The sequence below is a fragment of the Chionomys nivalis genome, chromosome 1 (assembly GCF_950005125.1).
Source record: "Chionomys nivalis chromosome 1, mChiNiv1.1, whole genome shotgun sequence".
In the NCBI taxonomy this organism is placed as follows: Eukaryota; Metazoa; Chordata; class Mammalia; order Rodentia; family Cricetidae; genus Chionomys; species Chionomys nivalis.
In genome coordinates, this window is record NC_080086.1 from 29,197,719 (window position 1) to 29,219,455 (window position 21,737).

Here is a 21,737-nt window from a genome sequence, read left to right on the forward strand (position 1 = left end):
TGTGTAGCCCAGGCTGTCCTGGAACTCACTCCGCAGTCCTGGCTGACCAACTGTCGATATCCACCTGCAACTGTCTCCTGAGGGCTGGGATTAAAGGCATAAATCCTTCACACCCGCTTTTTTTTTTTTTTTTTTTTTTTTTTTTTTTTGTTGTTGTTCTGAGCTCTGAGTAAATTATCTAAACTGGGATATTCAGTGGCTGAGCCAGGCATGTTTCGTATCCATAATCCCAATATTTGGCAGGTGGAGCAGGAAGATGAGGCTAGCCTGAAAAAAAAAAAAGAAAAATTGTTTTACAAAAGCAACCGCTGAACAAGTATAAATAATTCTGACTAACGTCTGACACAAGACTCTCTAAAGTCCTCTCCCTCTGTGAAGTATTTTGTCCTTGACAAGCAGTCACGAGTCACCTGGGGGGCGGGAGAAAAAAAAAAAAAGAGTCCACGCCTGCGCTTAAACGGAAGGGCGGGGCTAGAGCGGAATTTCCGAGGCTACAGTTCTCTTTTTATTGGTTGGGAAGACTCTGACCTCGTCACATGACAGGAACCGGAAGTCTGGGTTATAAAGTAAAGGAAGCTGAGCTCTCCGCTGGGTTTTCGTCTCGGGTTTGCTCCGCCGCAGCTTAAAGCCCGGTCTCGAGGCGGTCTTTTGGCCGAACTTCGCCTTCGCCATGGCCCTCAGCGATGCAGACGTACAGAAGCAGGTGAGGGCCGGCGTGGGTGCCGCGCGGCCGTAGTACCGGGCTGTGCTGGTGTTAGGCTCCTGCAGAGCCGGGTCTTAGGGCGGCCGGAGCTCTCGGTGCGGGTCGTGTGCATGGGGAAGATTTGCGGTCCCGGGGAGAGGGGGGTTACAGTGCATCTCACGTGACCGCTGGTCTCCTGCTTCCACTTGCTGTCACGGAGCCGTCAACTAGGCTCTGCCTCCCGTCTCAGCAACCGCCTTTTTCCTGGGGTTCTCACTGCTTAATCCGGCAGAGTTTTGTGCAAAGGCTGAAAGCTGGGTTTTTTTCTTTTCCCTGATTTTTTTTTTTCCCAAACCGAAGGAATGACCCACAGTATATGATAGGAAAGAGACTGTTGGGAAAGAGCAGCTTGCCTTTGAGGACCTTTGTGGTGTGAACCGGGGCTACGCATTTGGGAAATCCTAATGATGATTAGGTCAGGCTGAATCATGATTTCAGGCCCGCTGGGCTTCATACCCTAATTTAAGAATCTTAGGAACATTTTGAAGTACAGCCTAGGGAGAAACAGGGTGCTGCTGACAGGTCTATGACAAGAGAAAGGTGCTTCCCATTGGTCTTGCTGACTGTAAAACGTCTCCAGGGACTTTGCATTTAGTAGCCATATTACCAGCCAGTTTTCTTCTTCCTTCCTCTCTCTCTCTCTCTCTCTCTCTCTCTCTCTCTCTCTCTCTCTCATCCATTCATTTATTGGGGGGAGTTCCCTTAGTGTTTTGAAATAAATTCTTGCTTTGTGGTTCTGGCTAGTCTGGTATGTATAGCCCAGGTAGTCCCCTGCCTCAGCCTCCCAAGTGCTGGGATGACAGGTGCAGCAGACCTCCCCACCCTAGCTGCACATGAGTTTCCAGGAAAGAAAGTTGAAAGCTGCGGTTTAATGCTGCATAGTTAGAAAACTAAGTCTATTGTTTTCTCCAAACACCAGGAAACTCCTGGCTGAAGCGCTCTAACTGCTTGGGAATCTTCCTAGATAAGCTGTATTTTTGTCTTTGATGGTTCAGTCTCGAGTAAAAATGCCTTTTCATTTCATCCTTAACCAAATATGTGTGAGGAACAGTGAGGTTTGCTGGGTGGTGGTGGTTCACGCCTTTAAGGCAGGTAGATCTCTGTGAGTTTGAGGCCAGCCTGGTCTACAGAACAGTCAGGACTACACAAAGAAACCCTGTCTCAAAAAACCAAGAAAAGAAAACAAAACCAGTAAGGTTCTTCTTCCTTTTGGGAGTGGGGAAGAGAGGGTGCTGTGGTAGTTACAGAAGGGAAGGAGGGTGACATCCATGAAGAAGTTTAGGAAACCCTACAGTATGTTCACAGTAAATGGGCTTTGGAATGGGCTTTGGAGCATTTGTCACTGCTTCTGGTTTTAGCATAGGAAAAACTTGATGCAGTGGAAAAGCAGAGTGGCCTGCTCTTACGCACAATCCACTTCCTTCTTTTTAACCTGTTCTCCCCCCCAGTTCCCTTCCTACTTCTTGTTAGAACTGTGTGGGAGGCCAAGGCCTCCACAGGAAAGCTACAGTGCGGAAACCAAGCGGTATGATCACTGGGTTTTAGAACAGAACCATTTCTTCCTTATATAAAATGAGAGAAATCCCATTTGCAGTCTGCAGTCTGTGCTCACTCCTGTGAGAACAGAGGTCTTTTGTTTGCTTGTTGAGGGGGGCTTGTTCTGTGGTGTTAGGGTTCTAACCCAGGTCTTGGTGGACAAGTGGTCTGTCAGTGAGCTACACTCCCAGGCCAAGGACAATGTGTTTTATTCAATATATTCTCAGCAATATATAGACCAAGTGCCAGGCTTATAGTAGGGCTTAAATTCTAGATTCTAGCAGGGCGGTGGTGGTGTGCACTTTGTTCTCAGCGCTGTGAGGCAGAGGTAGGTGGATCTCTGAGTTCAAGGCCAGCCTGGTTTACAGAGCAAGTTCTAGTACAGTCAGAGCTGTTACACAGAAAACCCCTGTCACAAAAAAATAAATAAACAGGAAAAAAAATCCTAGAGTCCTCTTTCTCCCAACATTTTTTTTTTTTTTTTTTTTTTTTTGTTTTGTTTTTCGAGACAGGGTTTCTCTGTGGCTTTGGAGCCTGTCCTGGAACTAGCTCTTGTAGACCAGGCTGGTCTCGAACTCACAGAGATCCGCCTGCCTCTGCCTCCCGAGTGCTGGGATTAAAGGCGTGCGCCACCATCGCCCGGCTCTCCCAACATTTTTAAACGTTTTTTTTTTTTTTTTTCAATTCTAGGCCTATTTGATTTGGGGCCGTGTGGTGCTGACTCGTCTTCACACATGGTGGACAAGCACTGAACCATATACCTCCTTCCCTGGACAAACTATTTCTTTTTTATCTAGAGAGTTCTGTCATTTATTACAGAAGATTTTCTAAGGGACTAGACTCCAGAAAACTTTATTAGTGGGATATCAAAGAGAAATAAAACAAAAACCCCACAGTTTTAAAAGGGTTTTTTTTTTCTGATTTAGGGGTGGAGCTAAGTGTCCTTAAGGGGTTGACTCACAGTCTTAGATCCTGGTTGACTGTAAATAGACCTTTGCTCTAGGCTAGGCTGGTCAAGGCGGGTCTGTAGCCCAGAGGTCCAGCACTAAGGAAGGCAGGTAATACAGGTTTGAATTGGTTTCACCCAGGAAGCCAGGTCTTGGATCTTGGAGCGTTTGTAACGCTGATTACTTTATTAAAGTATGTTTATGTTTTTGAGCCAGGGTCTTGCTGCACTGGTTCATAAGAGATCCACTTGCCTCTGCTCCCCAAGTGCAGGGGTCACAGGCATGTACTGCCATGCCTGCCTGCCTGCCTTTCTAAATATGGCTTATTTCTGTATTAGTTAGGATTTCTTTCTTTCCTCTTTTTAATGTGCACTGGTGTTTTGACTGCATGTGTGTGTGTGAAGGTGTCAGATCCTCTGGATCTGGAGTTCCAGTTGTGAGCTGCTGTGTGGGTGCTGGGAATTGAACCCAGGTCCTCTAGAAAAGCAGCAGTGCTCTTAACCAATGAGCCACCTCTCTAGCCCCTTAGTTAGCATTTTTCTTAGTATGCTAAAACACCACAACCAAAAACAACTCTGGAGAGGAAAGAGCTTATCTCATTACACTTACACATCACAGTCCAGCCGAGCCAGGACTGAAACAGACTCTGTAAGGGTTTGCTCAGCCTGCTTTTTTTTTTTTTTTTTTTTTTTTTGGTTTTTCGAGACATGGTTTCTCTGTGGTTTTGGAGCCTGTCCTGGAACTAGCTCTTGATCCGCCTGCCTCTGCCTCCCAAGTGCTGGGATTAAAGGCGTGCGCCACCACCGCCCAGCTCAGCCTGCTTTTCTAAATATCCCAGGACCACCTGCCCAGAGGTGGCACCACCCACATAAATACTAATTAAGAAATGTCATTTAGGCTTTCCTACAGGCCAGTCTCCCAGGGACAGTTTTCTCAGTTGTGGTTTCCTCTTAGATAACTAGCTCTAGTGCTCTGGGATAACTCTTCCGTGAACATGTGTTGCTCTCTTTGGTTGATAATAAAAGCTGCTTTGGCCTATAGCAAGGCAGAATATAGCTAGGCAGGAAAGCCAAGCTGAATACAGGGAAAAAGAAGGGCAGAGTCAGGAGAGATGCCAGCCAGCTGCTGGAGGGGCAAGATGTATTAGAACACAGGTAAAGCCACAGGGCAAAACATGGATTAATAGTAATGGGTTAATTGAGAAGTGAAGAACTAGTTAGTAATAAGCCAGAACTGTTCGGCCAAGCAGCTTATTATTGATATTAAGTGTTTTTTTTAAAGATCGACCAGGACAAGGCAAGACAGAGAAACCTCCATTTTCACTCGAGCTTGTGTTGTTGTGTCTAACCAGGACAGCTGACTTATTAGGTGAGGTGCCTGATGCCGAGCCTGATAACGTGCAATCCCTGGGACTTCATGGTGGCAGTAGAGAGCTGAGCTTAACAGGTGGCGGACCTCGGTGGTTATGCACACCCTAACACACACAATAAATATGAAAACAATCGAGATGTTAGGTGTTTGGTAGAGAGGTCCAGAGTGCCCTAGGAGCACAGCAATGGGAAGTTCAGGGGATGGCGGGTAAGCTGGGACCTGAGGCGGTGGCCACGTGAAGACTGGTGGAAGGGAGGAGCATATTAGACACTCGGGAGGGGAGCACCAACAGTAAGCTCAAGGAGCTGGAATGAGCCGCCTGTGGTCACAGTTTCTGCAGAAGCATCCTTGGCTGTGCAGCTTGTTCCAGGCGGTGCTTGAGAGGAGCAGCAGTCAGCCTTGTACCTTCTGAGTCTTTGCACTGGCTCTGTAGCCCTGGCTGCTATGCAGAGTGCCCTGTAGACACGGCAGGCTGGAACCTGGTGGTCCTCCTCCTCCTGACTGAGACATGATGTCTTTCCGCCTAGATCAAGCACATGATGGCTTTCATCGAACAAGAAGCCAATGAGAAGGCAGAGGAAATCGACGCAAAGGTGAGATTTTTCAAGTTAACTAAAGGTTTGTGCTGTTTGGTTTTCCTAAGCACTATTACTGCTAAAATTGTTTAGCTTCGCATCACATGATCAATAAGAAAATATCTTTCGGCCGGGCGGTGGTGGCGCACGCCTTTAATCCCAGCACTTGGGAGGCAGAGGCAGGTGAATCTCTGTGAGTTCGAGACCAGCCTGGTCTACAAGAGCTAGTTCCAGGACAGGCTCCAAAGCCACAGAGAAACCCTGTCTCGAAAAATCAAAAAAAAAAAAAAAAAAAAAAAGAAAATATCTTTCTTTTTTTTCCCCTTCCTCAAGAGAAGGTTTCTCTGTGTAGCCCTAGTTGTCCTAGAATTGGCTCTGTAGACGAAGCTGGCCTCAGACTCACAGACATCCACCTTCCTCTGCCTCCCTGAGTGCTGGGATTAAAGACATGCACCACCACTGCCCACCTTTAAAAGTGGGGGGAGGGGGGGCTGAAGAGATGGCTCAGTGGTTAAGAGCACTGACTGCTCTTCCAGAGGATCCAGGTTCAATTTCCAGCACCCATATGGCAGCTCACAACTGTCTGAAGATCCAGTTTCAGGGGATCTGAAACCTTCACACCAGTGCACATAAAATAAAGTTAAAGAAATCATTAAGAAAGCGGAGGGGGAAGTCTGGGCGGGCAGTGGTGACACACGTCTTTAATCCCAGCACTCAGGGAGGCAGAGGAACGCAGATCTCTGTGAGTTTGAGGCCAGCCTGGTCTACAAGAGCTAGTTCCAGGACAGGCTCCAAAGCTACAGAGAAACCTGTTCTGTACTTCTGTACTCCCAACTCCTAGGTGCTGGAATTACTTACTTTACCTGTTTTATGGCATGCTGGGATTGAATGGCATGCACGCACGTGCTCTACCAAATGAGCTAGGTCTTTAGCACTCATAGTAGAATGTGATAGTTCAGGAGCTGGAGATAAGGCTCAGCAGTTAAGAGCATTCACGGCTTGTCCAGAGGACCTAAGTCTGGTACTCGGCACCCATAGCAGGCAGCTCACAGCTGTCTGTAGCTCCTTCTCCAGGGGATCCTATGCTTCTGGCTTTCATGGGCATTAGCACATACCTACATGTAATTTAAAATAATAAATCTTTTAAAAAGAATGTGAAAGTTCAAATACCTATTCCAAGCCTTAAATAACTAAATTGGTAGCTTGCCTAAAGTCATAATTCTTTTGTTCTTATTTTTGAGACAGGATCTCATGTACTACAGGCTGCCCTGTTAGGTGAAGATGCCTTGAAGTTTAAAAACAATTTTTATGATGGTCAGTGGTGGCACACACCTTTAATCCCAGCACTCAGGAGGCAGAGGCAGGTGGATCTCTATGAGTTGGAGGTTAGTCTGGTCTACAGAATGATTTCTAGGACAGCCAGGGCTACACAGAGAAACCCTGTCTCAAAAAACTGGAAAAAAACCCACAATTTTTACACTTACTGTGTGCACATGTACCCATACACTGTATTTTTATTGAAAATAAAACAAAAAACATGAATAATACATACATACATGTATACATACAGATACACAGGTACACAAAATCCATAAAAACAAAATCAAAAACAATAATAGATATGTAACTTTAAAAAAAAAAAAAAGCCCAGGTAAAGCATTATGAGAGAAAACATCTCCCAAGGTACCATTGAATTTGTTTTATGTTGTCCGTCTGTCCCAGGCATGGGGCCTCCCTTAAGTATGGTTTGTATGTAGAATGCTTAGAGTTTCTACTGCTGTGAAGAATACTGCAGCTCTTGTTTTGTTTTGTTTTAAATTTTATTTATTTATTTATGTATACAGTGTTCTGCATGTATGTCTGCAGGCCAGAAGAGGGCACCAGATCTCATAGATGGTTGTGAGCCACCATGTAGTTGCTGGGAATTGAACTCAGGACCTCTGGAAGAGCAGTCAGTGCTCTTAACCTCTGAACCATCTCCCCAGCCTGACTGCAACTCTTATAAAGGAAAACATTTAATTGGGGTGGTTTACAGTTCAGAGGTTCAGTCCATTATCATGAAGCATGGTGGCATTCAGACAGATGCGGTGCTGTAGAGGTAGCTGAGAGTTCTGCATCGTGATCCGCAGGTAGCAGGAGCTTCTGCAATCTCAGAGCCCACCCCCAGTGACACTTCCTCCAGCAAGGCCACACCTCCCATAATACTGCTCCCTGAGTCTGTGGGGCCGTTTTCATTCTTTGGTCAGCTGGGGGTAGCTCTGGGGTAGGGGTGGTAGCTTGTGTTCCTTCTTTATTGACTTAGACCTATGAGTTCGTGTGTGTCAGTCCTGTAGTGTGTAGAAGGCCTTGTTTCCTCGGTGTCCTGCATTCCACTGGCTCCTACAATCCTCTCGCCCCGCTTCCTTGGGGTTTGATGAAGACATCCCATTAGGACTGAGTGTTCAAGGTCTATCGCTCCCTGCACATCGTCCAGCTGTGTGTCTCCTGCAGGAGGAAGCGTCCCTGGTGATGGCTGGGTGGACTCTGATCTGATTCCCAGGTGGTGTGGCCACCCCTTATGCACATTAGTGCCATGTGCCATGGTGTTTATGTGGTAGTTCTCTCCTTTTCCACGTGGGCCCTGCTAGATGTGGCATCAGGTGCCTTTGGCTGCTGAGCCATCTCACCTATCCCAGTCTTCAAGTTCGGTCTGCCTGCCCCTGCCCTGAGCTTCGGGATTAAAGGTGTGCACCACCACATTCGGTTAGGGTCTTACTGCATGAGAATCATCTACATTTGGTAGACCACCGAGAGCATTCTTACAGGGATCTGGCACATTCCCAGCATTTAGGATGTAGAATCAGGAGAACTCAGTCAGCTGTGGCTCCATTAGTCTTAGTCTCAGACAGAACAAAAGCCATAATCCAAGCACCTGAAGGTAGTGCTGGGAGGAGTGCCCACATGTTGAAGACCAGGGAAAGAAAATATGTGATTTCTAACTCTAAAAAGACTGGTCAAGAGCATTATGGCCACTATTTAAGACCAGAGTTTGGTTCCTAGCATCTATATTGGGTGGCTCATAGCCACCTGTAACAGCAGTCCTCTGGGATCTAATACCCTCATCTGACTTCTAGAAGCACCTGCATACTTAGGGAGACACATTTAAAAAAAAACAAAGTAATCCCTCCCTCCCTGTAGAAGGAGCTGCGGGCAGGCCTGCTTTTCATCCCCCCCAGCTCCTGTCCAGCTAGCTTTACACCCGAAATAACAACACACACATTCTATTCATTTAAACACTGCCTGGCCCATTAGCTCTAGCCTCTTATTGGCTAACTCACATCTTGATTAACCCATTTCTATTAATGTGTATTGCCACTTAACTGTTGCTTACCAGCATGAGTCTAACCACTGTCCATCTGGGGAAGGGGAATCATGGCATCTGACTGACTCTGCTTCTTTCTCCCAGCATTCTGTTCGGTCTACTTCACCTATCTAAATTCTGCCCTATCAAAAGGCCAAGGCAGTTACTTTATTAACCAATGAAAGTAACACGTAGACAGATGACCCTCCTCTATCACCTCCCCACCTCCAAAACAAGGTTTCTCTGTGTGACAGCTCTGGCTGTCCTAGAGTTCTCTGTAGATGAGATCCGCCTGCCTCTGCCTCCTGACTGCTGGGATTAAAGGTGTGCACCACCACTGCCTGGCCAACAACGTAATCTTTTTTTTAAATATTTATTTATTATGTATACAATATTCTGTCTGTGTGTGTATGTCTGCAGGCCAGAATAGGGCACCAGACCTCATTACAGATGGTTGTGAGCCACCATGTGGTTGCCGGGAATTGAACTCAGGACCTTTGGAAGAGCAGGCAATGCTCCTAACCACTGAGCCATCTCTCCAGCCCCCACAACAAAGTAATCTTTGAAGATAAGAGTTATAATAGAGCCGGGCGGTGGTGCCGCATGCCTTTAATCCCAGCACTCGGGAGGCAGAGGCAGGCGGATCTCTGTGAGTTCGAGACCAGCCTGGTCTACAAGAGCTAGTTCCAGGACAGGCTCCAAAACCACAGAGAAACCCTGTCTAAGTTTTTCACATAGGGAATAAGTAAATATATGAAAGTATTCCTGGTGCTTGCTTTGGCAACACATATACTAAATTTGAACGATACAGAGATTAGCATGGCCCCTGCTCAAGGATAATACGTAAATTCATGAAGCGTTCCATATTTTTAGATATCCTCATCCAGTATGATTGGACCCTGTTTGTGACTGATCCTCAACCTTGTGAATCCAAAAAGTTTGGGGGGCCTAGTGCCCATGCTTGATGCCAGAAATCCTACCTATAAGCCCAACTCAAGGATCAGGGTTTACCTTTGTAATATATCCTAGGTGGTGGCCCACGCCTTTAATCCCAGCACTTGGGAGGCAGAGGCAGGCGGATCTCTGTGAGTTTGAGGCCAGCCTGGTCTAGAAGAGCTAGTTCCAGGACAGGAACCAAAAAAAAAAAAAAAAAAAAAAAAGAAAGGGCTGGAGAGATGGCTCAGTGGTTAAGAGCATTGCCTGCTCTTCCAAAGGTCCCAAGTTCAAGTCCCAGCAATCACATGGTGGCTCACAACCATCTGTAGTGAGGTCTGGTGGCCTCTTCTTGCCTTCAGAATATTGTATACATAATAAATAAATAAATTTAAAAAAAAAGAAAGAAAGTATTCCCATATTCCTGGTTCCTGGATGTTTATAATGATCAGCCAAATTGAATGTTCTAAATTAATATATGTTAATTCTTCTAGGCAGAAGAAGAGTTCAACATTGAGAAGGGTCGTCTTGTGCAAACCCAAAGACTGAAGATTATGGAATACTATGAAAAGAAAGAAAAACAGATTGAGCAGCAGAAGAAAATGTAAGGAGATGATGGTTAATGCACTGAGCTAAAGAAGCTATGTGTCTGTAGTCCAGGTTGGCCAGAGCTTCTAAGTGGGACTGCGGGCATGTGCCACCATATGTGATGTCTGTACTGCTGGAGATTGACTCCAGGGCCTTGTACTATCCACACGCTCCACCAACCAGCCTAGCCAGTCCTCAGCCATAAGAAGGTTTGAAGGGCAATGAAGCAAGGTCACAGGAAATAGCTCAGTGGGACGGTGCTTGCTTACCCTGTGCAGGGCCCAAAACTCCACCCTGAGATCTGCTCTTCATCCTAAGAAAGTTCAAAACTACGGAGACAAGACGAAACAGCTTGAGAGTTTAGTTCTTCCTCTTCTTTTCGCCCCAAGACGGTTTCTTTGTGTAACCCTGGCTGTCCTGGAACTCGCTCTGTAGACCAGGCTGGCCTTGAACTGAGAGTCTACTTCTTGACATCAGCAAGTTAGTGGGCTTCTGTCACTGTGGAACAGAAGCCTTAGCTGGGGTGGTAGCTAGTGTCTGAGACATGAGAGTCATGAGTTTGAAAATGGCAGTGATAGACAGGGTCTGTGGCTTATCTCCAAAGCTAACAGATGGAAGAAGATCGGGGCATAGGGTACAGTCCTAGAATCCCAGCAGAGGCGGAGCTCTGGGTTCCAGGACAGCCTGGTCTCAGATGGAAGAAGATCGGGGCATAGGGTACACTTCTAGAATCCCAGCAGAGGCAGAGCTCTGGATTCCGGCACAGCCTGGTCTATGTAGAGTTGAGGCTAGCCAGAGCTACACAGTGAGACCTTGAATCAAAAAAGAAGGGCAAAACTGGTGAGAGTGCTTGGAGACTTGCAGGGTTCCTGCAGGGCTGCTGACTGCTTACCCAGCGTCCTCTGCTTCCATGGAAAGTGTGTATTTTTCTGTATCGTTGTTTTTGATGTTGTATTGATAGTCTCCCATCCCTTTTGTAGTCAAATGTCCAATCTGATGAATCAAGCAAGACTCAAAGTCCTCAGAGCAAGGGATGACCTCATCGCTGTGAGTACTTAGCTCTAGTGACTATGGAACTGTGAAATGCTTGTTCACTTTCCCACGATAATCGTTAGTTAACATTTCAAAATAATGGTTTGTTGTTGCTGTTGTGTTTGGTTGGGTTGGTGTTTTTTTGTTTGCTTACTTTTGTGATAGTGTGCTTCTCAGTATGCAGTTGACCTAATTGATCTTCCAGTCTGATTGATCTTTTGTTTGTTTGGTTGGTTTTGCTTTTCAAGACAGGGTTTCTCTGTGTAGACCAGGCTGGCCTGGAACTCAGATCCACCTGCCTCTGCCTCCTGAGTGCTGGGATTAAAGGCGTGTGCCACCACTACCCAACCAGACTGAGTCTTCTGAGTGTTTTTTGATTTTTGTTTTTTCAAGACAGGGTTTCCCTATGTGACCCTGACTGGTCAGGAGCTCTCTCTCTAGACTAGCCTGGCCTCAAACTCACAGAGATCCTCCTGCCTCCTGAGTGCTGGAATTAAAGACAGTATGCCACCACTATTCAACGAGTCTGAGACTTCTGAGTATAGTTACAAGCATGCACCAATATGCTCAGGTTTATGAGCATTTTTTAGAGAGAAAAATTTTTTTAAGCAAATAATTATACTAGATATTAATAATAAATGATGGCATGGTAATAGTCTGGCCTTGAGTCTAGTGACCTTTTAAGTTAATGGCATATAAAACAGTCAGGGGCTGAAGATAGGGCCATGAATGGAAAACTAAGAGCTACACCTGCTTTCAATTTAGAAGAAAGATTGTTTTAGCAAGACGAAGGAGGTGCACACCTTTAATGCCAGGACTAGGGAGGCAAAGGCAGGTGGATTCTAAGTTCAAGGCCAGCGTGATTTACAGAGTGTGTTCCAGGACAGCCAGGGCTGCACAGAGAAACCCTGTCTGCAAAAAACAAAACAGAAGAACTTTGTCAAGTTCTTTTATCCTACAGCAGAAAACTCAGTGGATCTGGGAAAGCATGGGGACTGTTTTCCTTTGTATTAGGATTCTTGGAATTGGAACTTAGAGAACATGCTCGTGTCTGGAAGCTCTTGCACTGGTGCAGCTAGAGTCCCCAGCACCACATGAAACGGGGCATAGTGGGCCCTCCTGCATCCCCAGCATTCAGGTGGCCAAGGTGTGAATCACTGCAAGTTTGAAGCCGCCTGACTATACTGTGAGTCCCAGGCCAGGCACAGGTGCATAGTGACTGTCAGAAACAAAAGGGAAATTAGCTGTTTTAAGCAACCACATTGTGCAGGATACTGTAACCTAGGACAGAAATGTTCCAGCCTTTCTCTGCTTGGTCCTGGCTGTCCTGGAACTCACTTCGTAGACCAGGTTGGCCTCAAATTTAGAGATACGCCTGCCTCTGTCTGCCTCCCAAGTGCTGGGATTAAAGGCCTGCTCCACTACCATCCATCAGAGGAAGGTTTTCTTGTTTTGCTTTTTTGTTTCGTTTTGTTGAGACTGTAACAGGTGTGCCACTCTTGGCTTTTATTATTTATTTGTGCTTGTGTTTTGCCTGCATGTCTATCTGTGTGGGGGTGTCAGGTCTTAGAGTTACAAACAGGTGGGAGCTGACGTGTGGGTGCTAGGCATTGAACCCAGGTCCTCTGAAAGAGCAGTCGGTGCTCTAAACTGCTGAGCCATGTTGCGAGTCCCACTCCTGGCTCTTTATACAGGCTTTTCACAGTAGCTGAATTGTCTAATGCTGTTACTGGGGTTGAAACCCACACTATGCCAAATACCAGCATGTACCTTGGGCTGGCTTAGACTTCCCTGTGTTGCCAAGGATGACCTTGAACTTCTTAGCTTCCTGCTTCCACTTAGTGCTGGGCTTACAAGGATGCACCACAGTGGCCCGTTTTGTAGTCCTGGGGGTCTAAACCAGAGTTTCATACATGCTAAGCAAACACTACTGACTGACCTGCACCCTCAGATTGTTGTTTTGTTTTTGTTGTTTTTTTTTTTTTTTTTTTTTTTTTTTTTTTTTCCAAGACAGGGTTTCTCTGTGTACCCCTGGCTATCCTGGAACTCGTTCTGTAGGCCAGGCTGGCCTCAAACTCAGAGATCCACCTGTCTTTGTCTCCTGAATGCTGGGAATAAAGTCATGTATGTGCCTGATTGTCTTTGTTTAGAGACAAGGTGCCAATAGCCCTAGAGCCTGTAGTTGAGTCAGGCCCTGGATCCCAGCAATGCAGACATACACCGGCATACTGACCAGGACTTGCTCTGTAGTCCCAGCTGGCCTTAAACACTCAGCATTTCTTCCATCTCTGGATTGGAAGGACAGGCTTTGTAATTTATAATTATAGATCTTTGCAGGTTCATCAGTCCCATAGGTTTCTGCCAAGCAGATCTGCTAAATAGAACTCTAAGAATAAGAATGGTGTTTCTCATCAGCACTCGGAAGGCAGAGGCAGGCAGATCTCTGGGTTCAAAGCCAGCCTGGTCTACAGGGTGAGTTCCAGGACAGCCAGAGATATACAGAGAAACTCAAGTGGTGTTTCCTGGGCTGTTTAAGTTTCTCAAGACAGGGTTTCTCTGTGTAACAGCCCTGGCTGTCCTAGAACTCACTTCCTGAGAGCTGGGATTGAAGGTGTGCACCACACTGTCCGGCGCATTCCTTGCTTTCTTGCAGTGTTTGTAGCACAGACACGCACATTATCTGTGTCTCTGGATGTGTGTTTAGTGAGTACCGGCAGTGGGATGTGAGGCAGTGGGCATGAGCTGTGACGGGTACATACAGCGCTTTCTCTTTCCGTTCTCTGTAGGATCTGCTAAATGAGGCAAAACAGAGACTCAGCAAGGTGGTGAAAGATACTACCAGATACCAAGTGCTGCTTGATGGGCTGGTCCTCCAGGTATGGTTCTATGCCAAGTTGGCCATGCACAGCTGCAGTCTTGGGAGCCTCTAAAGTCTGTCAGAGGCCAGCTCAGTTTTCCCACCTCAACTTCTTTTTCCTTCTTCCTGTGTCTGGTGTGTGCTGTACAGGGGCAACAAAGTCCTTTCTTTCCAACCCTCTGGTCAAATCTACCTGTTGCCTGCAGCTTTACACCTCCCCACTTTGGTTTGACCTTTAAAATACTTGACTTTAAATCCATGGTTAGTGCTGAGGGCATAGCTCGGTGGTCAAGGCAGAATATTTGCATAGCTTGTGAGTGACCCTCAGGTTCGCTGCCTAGTACTACAGTACTAGGAAAAGAAGGAAAAAAGTTCAAACAGTTGTTTGCTCCTGGGTTATGAATCTTTTATTTTACTCATGTTAATCCAGAGTATCTGTCCTCAGTCCAGCTAGTAGGACTCCATAGGGACGCGGTTGAGCACTGAAAATCTCTGGTTTCAGTCCATGTCTAGTGCTGGTACGGAGCTTGCTGTTTTGTGTCCTCACACTGCATTGTTCGTGCAGAGCTCTGGGCGACACCGGAAAGAACTACAGGACGCTGTTGTCTGTTTTCCACTACAGACTCTGATTGCTTTTTCCAGGGCCTGTACCAGCTGTTGGAGCCCCGGATGATTGTGCGGTGCAGAAAACAGGATCTCCCTCTGGTGAAGGTAGACCTTAGTTACTGTCGTTGAAGGGGCTGAAGTGTCAGAGACTGCCTGCACTGGGCGGATGCTGTCACTGAGGCAGTCAGGGAGGAACCTGGAGGCAGGAGTTGTGGGGAGTGCTGCTTACTGGTTGCTGGGTTTTGAAACGGGGTTTAATTATATTTCTATTCCTGGCTTACCTGGAACTTGCTATATAGAACAGGCTGGCCATGAACGCCTGGATCCTCGTCCTCTGCCTTAGCTGGAACTGAAGGCATGTGTCACCATGCCTGCTTTCACCCGCTTCCCTACAGCACTCAGGATCACCCCCCCCCCGCCCCCGACACACACACATCTACCTCTAATTAAAAAAATGGCCTCCAGACTTAGCTACAGGTCAGTCTGTGGAGACATTTTCCCAATGAGAGTCCCTCTTCCCAAGTGACTCTAGCTTGTCAAGTTGACGTAAAGCCAAGTGAAGGACTGGAGAGATGGCTCGGTGGTTAAGAGCACTGGCTGCCCTTCCAGAAGACTTTGGATCAACTCCCAGCACCCACATGGCAGCTCATAACTGTCTGTAACTCCAGTTCCGGGAGATCTGACACCTTCACACCAGTGTACACAGAATAAATTTAAATAAATTATTTTTTTAAAAAAACTAGCCAAATAAGTCTCCAGCATATAATAAGGTAGATTAGGCATGGGCAAGATGGCTTAGCAGGTAAAGCCACATGCAAGGACAAGGCAGATTTTTGCATGTTCTCTGACCTCTGCACACACTGTAGAACAAAGTGGTTTAAGGTTCTCTGTGATAGTTGCTTCTGTCTTTTGGTTTCTGGCTGTCTTGGGACTTGTTATGTATACCAGGCTGACCTTGAATTCACAGAGCTCTGGCTCCCAGTGCTGAGACTAAAGCTGTGTCTCTGAGCCTGGCCCTTTGCTTGTATTGCTGTCCAGTAGAGCAGGCAGTTGAGGCATCGTGATATGCCAGGGTATTGCTCACCCTTGAGTCACAGCCGAAGGACTCTGAGTGACTGAGGTGGCTGAATGCCTAAGTTCAGTCTGTTGGATTTTTTTAGGAATGGCCTTAAAGTTTTTAGGCAATTGTAATTTAAATTTCTCCCCCCTCCCCACCCCGGGGTTTTTCAAGACAGAGTTTCTCGGTGTAGCTGATGGCTATCCTGAAACTCACTCTGTAGACTAGGCTGGCCTGAACTCACGGAGATCCACCTGCCTCTGCCTTGTGTTTTTCTGCCTACAATACACAAAGATTCTTGTATCTCTTCATACCCGGCAATACTTCCTTTTAATTAAAATTTTTATGTGCATGGGTGTTCTGTCTGCACGTATGTTTGTGTGCCACATATGTGTCTGGTGTCCTTCCAGAGGTGGTCCCCTGGAACTGGAGTCACGGATGGTGTGAGCTGTCTTCTGGGTGCTGGGAATTATATCGGCCTTCTAGAAGAGCAGGCTTTGTTTGTTCCTAACCCCAACCAGCTTTTCAGTCTAGGACTTCTTTGTAGTCGCTGTTGTAATGGGTGTGGATTGCACCTCTCTTGGTAAGCGGTGCCCTCTCACTTCTGCAGCTGCCAGTTCAGGTCAGGCCAGCAGCCACCCCCCACACCCCCATGCTCCTCATACCAGGCTGGCTGCTGCCTCACTCACACCTGAGCTCTGTGGCGCTGCCCCTGGTGTGTTCATTCAGGCCAGAACCACTGAGTCTTGACAGGTGAGCCTGTGTCTTTTCTCCCACCTGCGTGCAGGCTTTTGCTTTTCATTCTTCTTTGGGAACGGCACTGTTATATGTCCTCAGCAGCAAAGTTTGCTTTCACCTAAAAATCTTTCATTGTTTGTTTCCCCCAGGCCGCAGTACAAAAAGCAATTCCTATGTATAAAATTGCCACCAAAAAAGACGTCGATGTCCAAATTGACCAGGAGGCCTACCTGCCTGAGGAAATGTAAGGAGACTTCCTGTTGTTGATCTTCTTGCTGTGGGAATGGCTGTGGTGCCCAGCCTTTTAGAAAGTGTCTTGTTTTTGTTGTTTGTGTGTGTGGGGGGTGACTCAGTGGTAAAGCCCACACCTGGGTTTATTCCTCGGCCCTAAATACAGAAAGTGTTTTCTTGGCTGAGGTCTTGGCTGCAAGACGAGGTGTGGTGTGTTCCCCAGAAGCCTGTGGCTGTCATCCATCAGGGCTCCAGTTCTTCCTCTTTAGAAACTCCCAGTGTGGGCAGAGCTTATCTGATGTCACACTGCCTGACCTGGGACATCACGGGACACATTTTGAACTTAGTGGAAAGAACGTGAGACTTAGGAATGTAAAATGGACTGCGAACTCTGACATTAGTATTAGATTTGCAGCTTTGAGGTTTTTCTTCATTTCTTCTTACTCCACATAGAACCAGGAGTCATGAACACTGTGATGATTCAGATGTGGGTTCCTTCCCCACCCGGCCACTGTCTGAGCACTGTTGGACCCCATACTTAATCTCACTGAGCTTTGAGATTTCTTGTTTTTGTTTTTCTGGTGGTGACGGGGCGAGACAGGCTTTCACTCTGTAGACCAAGTTGGTCTTGTTTCCAGCAATCTGAAATCAGGAGGCTGGGGTTACAGGCCTGGCTCACCATGCCCAGGTGACTTCATTCAACTGAAGTACAGCTACCTGGCACTCTTCACAACATTCAAATGAGGTCATGTCTAGACAGCACTCACTGGTATAGCGGCTGATACTGCCTGGAGACTGTCATCATGTGTGTTTCAGAATAGAGGGTCTGTTTAATGGATGTGAGACCCTAGGTCCCATCCCCAACACCAAAGAGTACCTAGTATATAGTAGTATATATACCATTATACATACAGTTTAGTACTATAGTATTGAATAGTATCTTCAAATGACTGATATAGCCAGGTACACTAATATTTCTGAATAAACACACATAGGAAAAACCGGCCATGGTGGCACTTGATAGTAATTGAAGTATTTGGGGTGGCAGGAGATTGTCAAGAGTTCATGACCAGCATTTTTTTTTTTTTTAAATGAATCTAGAGCCAAGTATTGGTAGCACGTGCCTTTAATCCCAGAGGCAGGCAGTCTCTGTACAAGGCCACCTGGTCTACAGAGCGAGTTCCAGGACAACTTACACAGAGAAACCCTTTCTTAGGGGGAAAAACAAAAACAAAAAAAGCAAAACAAACAAACAAAACCTGGGGGCTCATGTGCAGGAGGCTGAGATAAGATAGTTTATTGTTGCTCAGCCTTTTGACTCGGGTCAGGGGCAGAGTGCTGGAAGCCAGTTTGGACTGTATGCAGACACTGTGTCCCAAAACCCAGGAGAGAGAAAACCTACGCTGACATTCAGTTCTGCTTATTCCTGTCCCTGCTGTCTTCACATTCCCCCCAAACACAGCCAGGAGTCGGGATGGCAGCAAAGCACTGTCTTGTCATTGTGGAGGGTGAAGGGGGAGTGGCTGTGCCTGCAGCCGTCATCCACTGAAATGTCCTAAGGAGAAAGTACAACCTTTCCCAGCCTATACATAATGGCGCATGCCAGTAATCTCAGCAGAGGCAGGACGGTTGTTAGATGGCGAGTCCCAGACTAGCCTGGACTACCTAGTGAGGTGTTGTCTCAAACATCGTCCAGGCCATTAGTCCGTTATCTCGGTAATTGACAGAACTGGCCGTAGATGAATCTGGTTCCTGAGGTTCCTTGTAATATAGTTGACTTGTGTGTACCTCCTGTGTGCTGAGAGCCATCGAGGAGTGGGGTGACAGTGAGGACTGGGTAGAGGCAGATAATAGCTGTTGTCTTCAGCCTGTCCTCCCTGTCTGTCAGCGGTATGCAGGGGCGGCCTCTCCAGCAGGCTGCCTGTTGATTCATAGCTATGATAATTGAAACCAATTTCCACTCGCTGGGGAAGCCTGGCTACAACTGAGCTGCTTGGTGTAACACGTGCCTGTGCTCAGCAGTCACTTGTGATTGTGTGTGAGTTCTCGCTGAAGCTGTCATGTTAGTGTCCGCTTCACATGCCGAGGGAGTTGTGCAAGCGTGATGGATGAACACTTGTCAAGCCTGTGCTTTTCTGTGTTCTCTGTAGAGCTGGTGGAGTTGAAATCTATAATGGGGATCGCAAGATAAAGGTTTCCAACACTCTGGAAAGCCGGCTGGACCTCATAGCCCAACAGGTGAGTGCGGAAGGCTTCTGGTTACCTTTTGACTGATGCAGTCCTGCTTTTTCTGTCCCCCTTGCCAGCTCTCAAATAACCACAAGGAGACTTGTTGTTTCTGACCAGCTCTTATAACTTAAATCAGCCCATTTCTATTACTTTACTTTTTGTCTTGTGGCTTTTTTTTATCTTTACTCTGTGTCTGGCTGGTGACTTATCATGCCTCTGGCTTCTTCTTTCCAGCCATCTCCTGAAAAATCCTGCCTAGCTACTGGCCATTTAGATTTTTATTAAACCAATTGCAGTGAGGTATCTTCACAGTGTAAAGGAATATTCCACAACAAGCGGGCACTGCTCTCAAGTGCTGCAAGAACATAGCAAAGTGCATGCAAGGCTGCTGTTTCTCACATCTCCACACTTGCACGCTGATCTCTAGGAGACAGCCATGGCGCTCAGCAGCCGCACTGCTACTTTGCTCAGGCCCTGATTTAGTGGTGTGGTTTGCTCATGTCTAGAGGCAGCCAGATCTCTGAATGCCGAGGCTAACCTGGTCTAGAGGGTGAGTTCCGGGATAGCCAGGGCTACACAAAGAACCCGTCTCAAAGCAGAGTAGTTTAGCCAGACAGGGGGTTAGTGGTGTCACTTGGGAAGCTGAGGTAGGATCACTGTGTCTGAGGTCAGTCTCCAAGGAAGTGCACTGTGCTGGGAATGGACATGCCTGACTTGCAGCCATAACGCTTTCCTGTGTCAGCTTCAGTAATGCAGAGTTGCTGTGGCGGCCGGTAGTGCAGATGGGAGTTACGTGGATGTGGAACTCCAGGCCTGGGCCGGGCAGATAAGTAGCTCAGTGAGTAAAGTGTTTGCCTCACAAGCTTGAGGGCCTGAGTTCCGTATCAGGAAACTACATACAAAGTCAGGCATGATGGCATATTTATAATTGTAGCACTAGGGAAGCCGGTGCGGGAAGATTCCTGGGGTTGTTGGCCATCCAGCCTAGCTGAGTCAGCAAACCCCAAGCCAGTATAAGGTGTGTTCCTGAGCTTGCCCTCTGGCCTCCACAGCATGTGGGCATGGAGGGTCTTTCAGAGTCTCCCTCTTCTCCCTACCCTCTCTCTGTCTCCTAAGGAGACAAAACAACTTCAGACCAGATGTAATGGTCCACACCTGTAATAATCCCAACATTTAGAAAGCAGAAAGATTGCTGGTTCCAGACCAGCCTGGGCTAGGCAGTAAAACCCTGTTCCATCTCTAGCCACACACACACACACACACTTTCTCTCTCTCTCCTTTTGGTTCTTCAGGAGTACGTAAAATTATATTTGAGGAGGCGCAGTAAAGTAACTTCCAACATGACTGTCCCATGGTATGGTTGAAGGTTGTATTGTGGATATGAGAGAGAGAGAGAGCAGTCAGGCATCTGGAAGAGGGAAAGAAGTAGACAAAGAGTGGCCAGCAGACTGGATGTGGCCAGGGCTAGGAGAGCGGGAGAGAATAGTGGAGCTAGTGATAACAAGAGAGAATAGAACAAAGAAGAGGGAGCAAGAGAGAAAGGATGGTGAGAAAAATGGGGGCAGAGGGAACACCCTGGGGGGGTGAGGATGCCAGTGTGGACTTGTGGTACTGAGAGCCTGGGGACCTGCAGAGCATTGAATCCAGGCAGCCGTATGTCCTTTCTGCCAGAGGCAATGGAAATGACTCCTTTTGGCAGGTGGGAACCAGTTTTGCAAGTTCCTAGGAGATGCTGGCCAAGATTTTATCTGACCCTTAAGATTGGTCACAGCTGGGGGCTGGAGAGATGGTTAAGAGCACTGACTGTTCTTCCAAAGGTCCTGAGTTCAATTCCTAGCAACCATATGGTGGCTCACAACCATCTGTAATGGGGTCTGGTGCCCTCTTCTGGCCTGCAGACATACACACAGACAGAATATTGTATACATAATAAATAAATAAATATTAAAAAAAAAGGATTGGTCACAGCTCTAGACATTTGAGGCAAAGTCCTTCTGTTCTAACAAGGACTTCAGCATAAACTTCATTTGAGTGCCCTGTGGGTCACCCCTGGCAGGCTGGAGGCACTCAGAACGTGTCTGATCCACGTGATGCACTAGCACTGTTCACACACCGTTCCTGTGTCACGGTGGGACAGGCTTACACGGTGATTACTCCAGGCCTTTCTTTCTCCTGTCCTTTGTGTGAGCCCACAGTGTGGCTGTGGAAGTCCCTCTGGCAGGGTATAGTGGATAGGACAGATCTGACAGGCTTAGCTCTGACCTTCCCGTGTGGCTGTGCCCTATCTGATGTCCTTATTTACTGACTTTACAGATGATGCCAGAGGTCCGGGGAGCCTTGTTCGGTGCAAATGCCAATAGGAAGTTTCTGGACTGAGCCTGGGGAGGTGCAGTTCGTCCGAGGCTGTAGTCCTGGAGCAGCAGATATCTGTGTGGCTTCCTCTTTCTGTTCTAATACTGGTAATCAGTGGATACCCTCTGCAGCTAATGCCCAATGTCAACAGAAGGGACGGCCGTGTGGTGTGGGCAGGATCCCAGCCCCAGCTCATCTGACACTACAGCTGTGCACTGTTCTGCAGCAGGACTTGAGGGGTCAGATGGTGCCGCGTGGCCCCCAGCACAGAAGGGCCCATCCTCCCTGCTCCTAGTCTAGTCTAGAGTGAGTTGTGCATGCTGTCCCCTGCATTGGTGTCACGTGCATGTGGGGCTTGCATTCCTCCAGCGGCGCTCGCTTCACTGTTACTCTTTGGGTCTAATTGTTCTCATCTGTAAACGTGATCTAAAATCTAAGCCACAAATACTCTTTATTTATTAAAACAAAAAGTTGATGTGGATTTGGTTGTCGCTTCTTTCGTAAGGCACCGAGGGTTTGATTTGAGAGTTAAGTTTTGCCAGGCACAGTGGCACACACCTGCCGAACATTGTTTGGGGCCAGCCTGGGCAACAAAGAAGACCC

At 47.2% G+C, this 21,737-nt stretch overlaps 1 protein-coding gene and 1 non-coding gene across 2 annotated transcripts; both read left to right on the plus strand.

The window, feature by feature from the left end:
- Window positions 1-546: 546 nt before the first annotated feature.
- Atp6v1e1 (ATPase H+ transporting V1 subunit E1) lies at window positions 547-21,615 on the plus strand. Its single transcript, XM_057789646.1, has 9 exons — window positions 547-703; window positions 5,124-5,189; window positions 9,939-10,048; window positions 11,013-11,079; window positions 13,851-13,940; window positions 14,564-14,632; window positions 16,472-16,566; window positions 18,704-18,791; window positions 21,096-21,615. The coding sequence occupies exons 1-9, from the start codon at window positions 671-673 to the stop codon at window positions 21,156-21,158; spliced, it is 681 nt and encodes a 226-aa protein (XP_057645629.1). The 5' UTR covers window positions 547-670; the 3' UTR covers window positions 21,159-21,615.
- On the plus strand, window positions 9,280-9,382 carry LOC130890091 (U6 spliceosomal RNA). Its single transcript, XR_009058688.1, has one exon. It is a non-coding gene; the product is annotated as a U6 spliceosomal RNA (small nuclear RNA).
- Window positions 21,616-21,737: the final 122 nt, after the last annotated feature.

Coding starts and splice junctions, on each gene's coding strand:
- Atp6v1e1 (XM_057789646.1), top strand. CDS start 671: ATGGCCCTCAGCGATGCAGACGTACAGAAGCAG. Junction 11,080..13,850: donor CAAGGGATGACCTCATCGCT/GTGAGTACTTAG, acceptor CGTTCTCTGTAG/GATCTGCTAAATGAGGCAAA. Junction 18,792..21,095: donor TGGACCTCATAGCCCAACAG/GTGAGTGCGGAA, acceptor CTGACTTTACAG/ATGATGCCAGAGGTCCGGGG.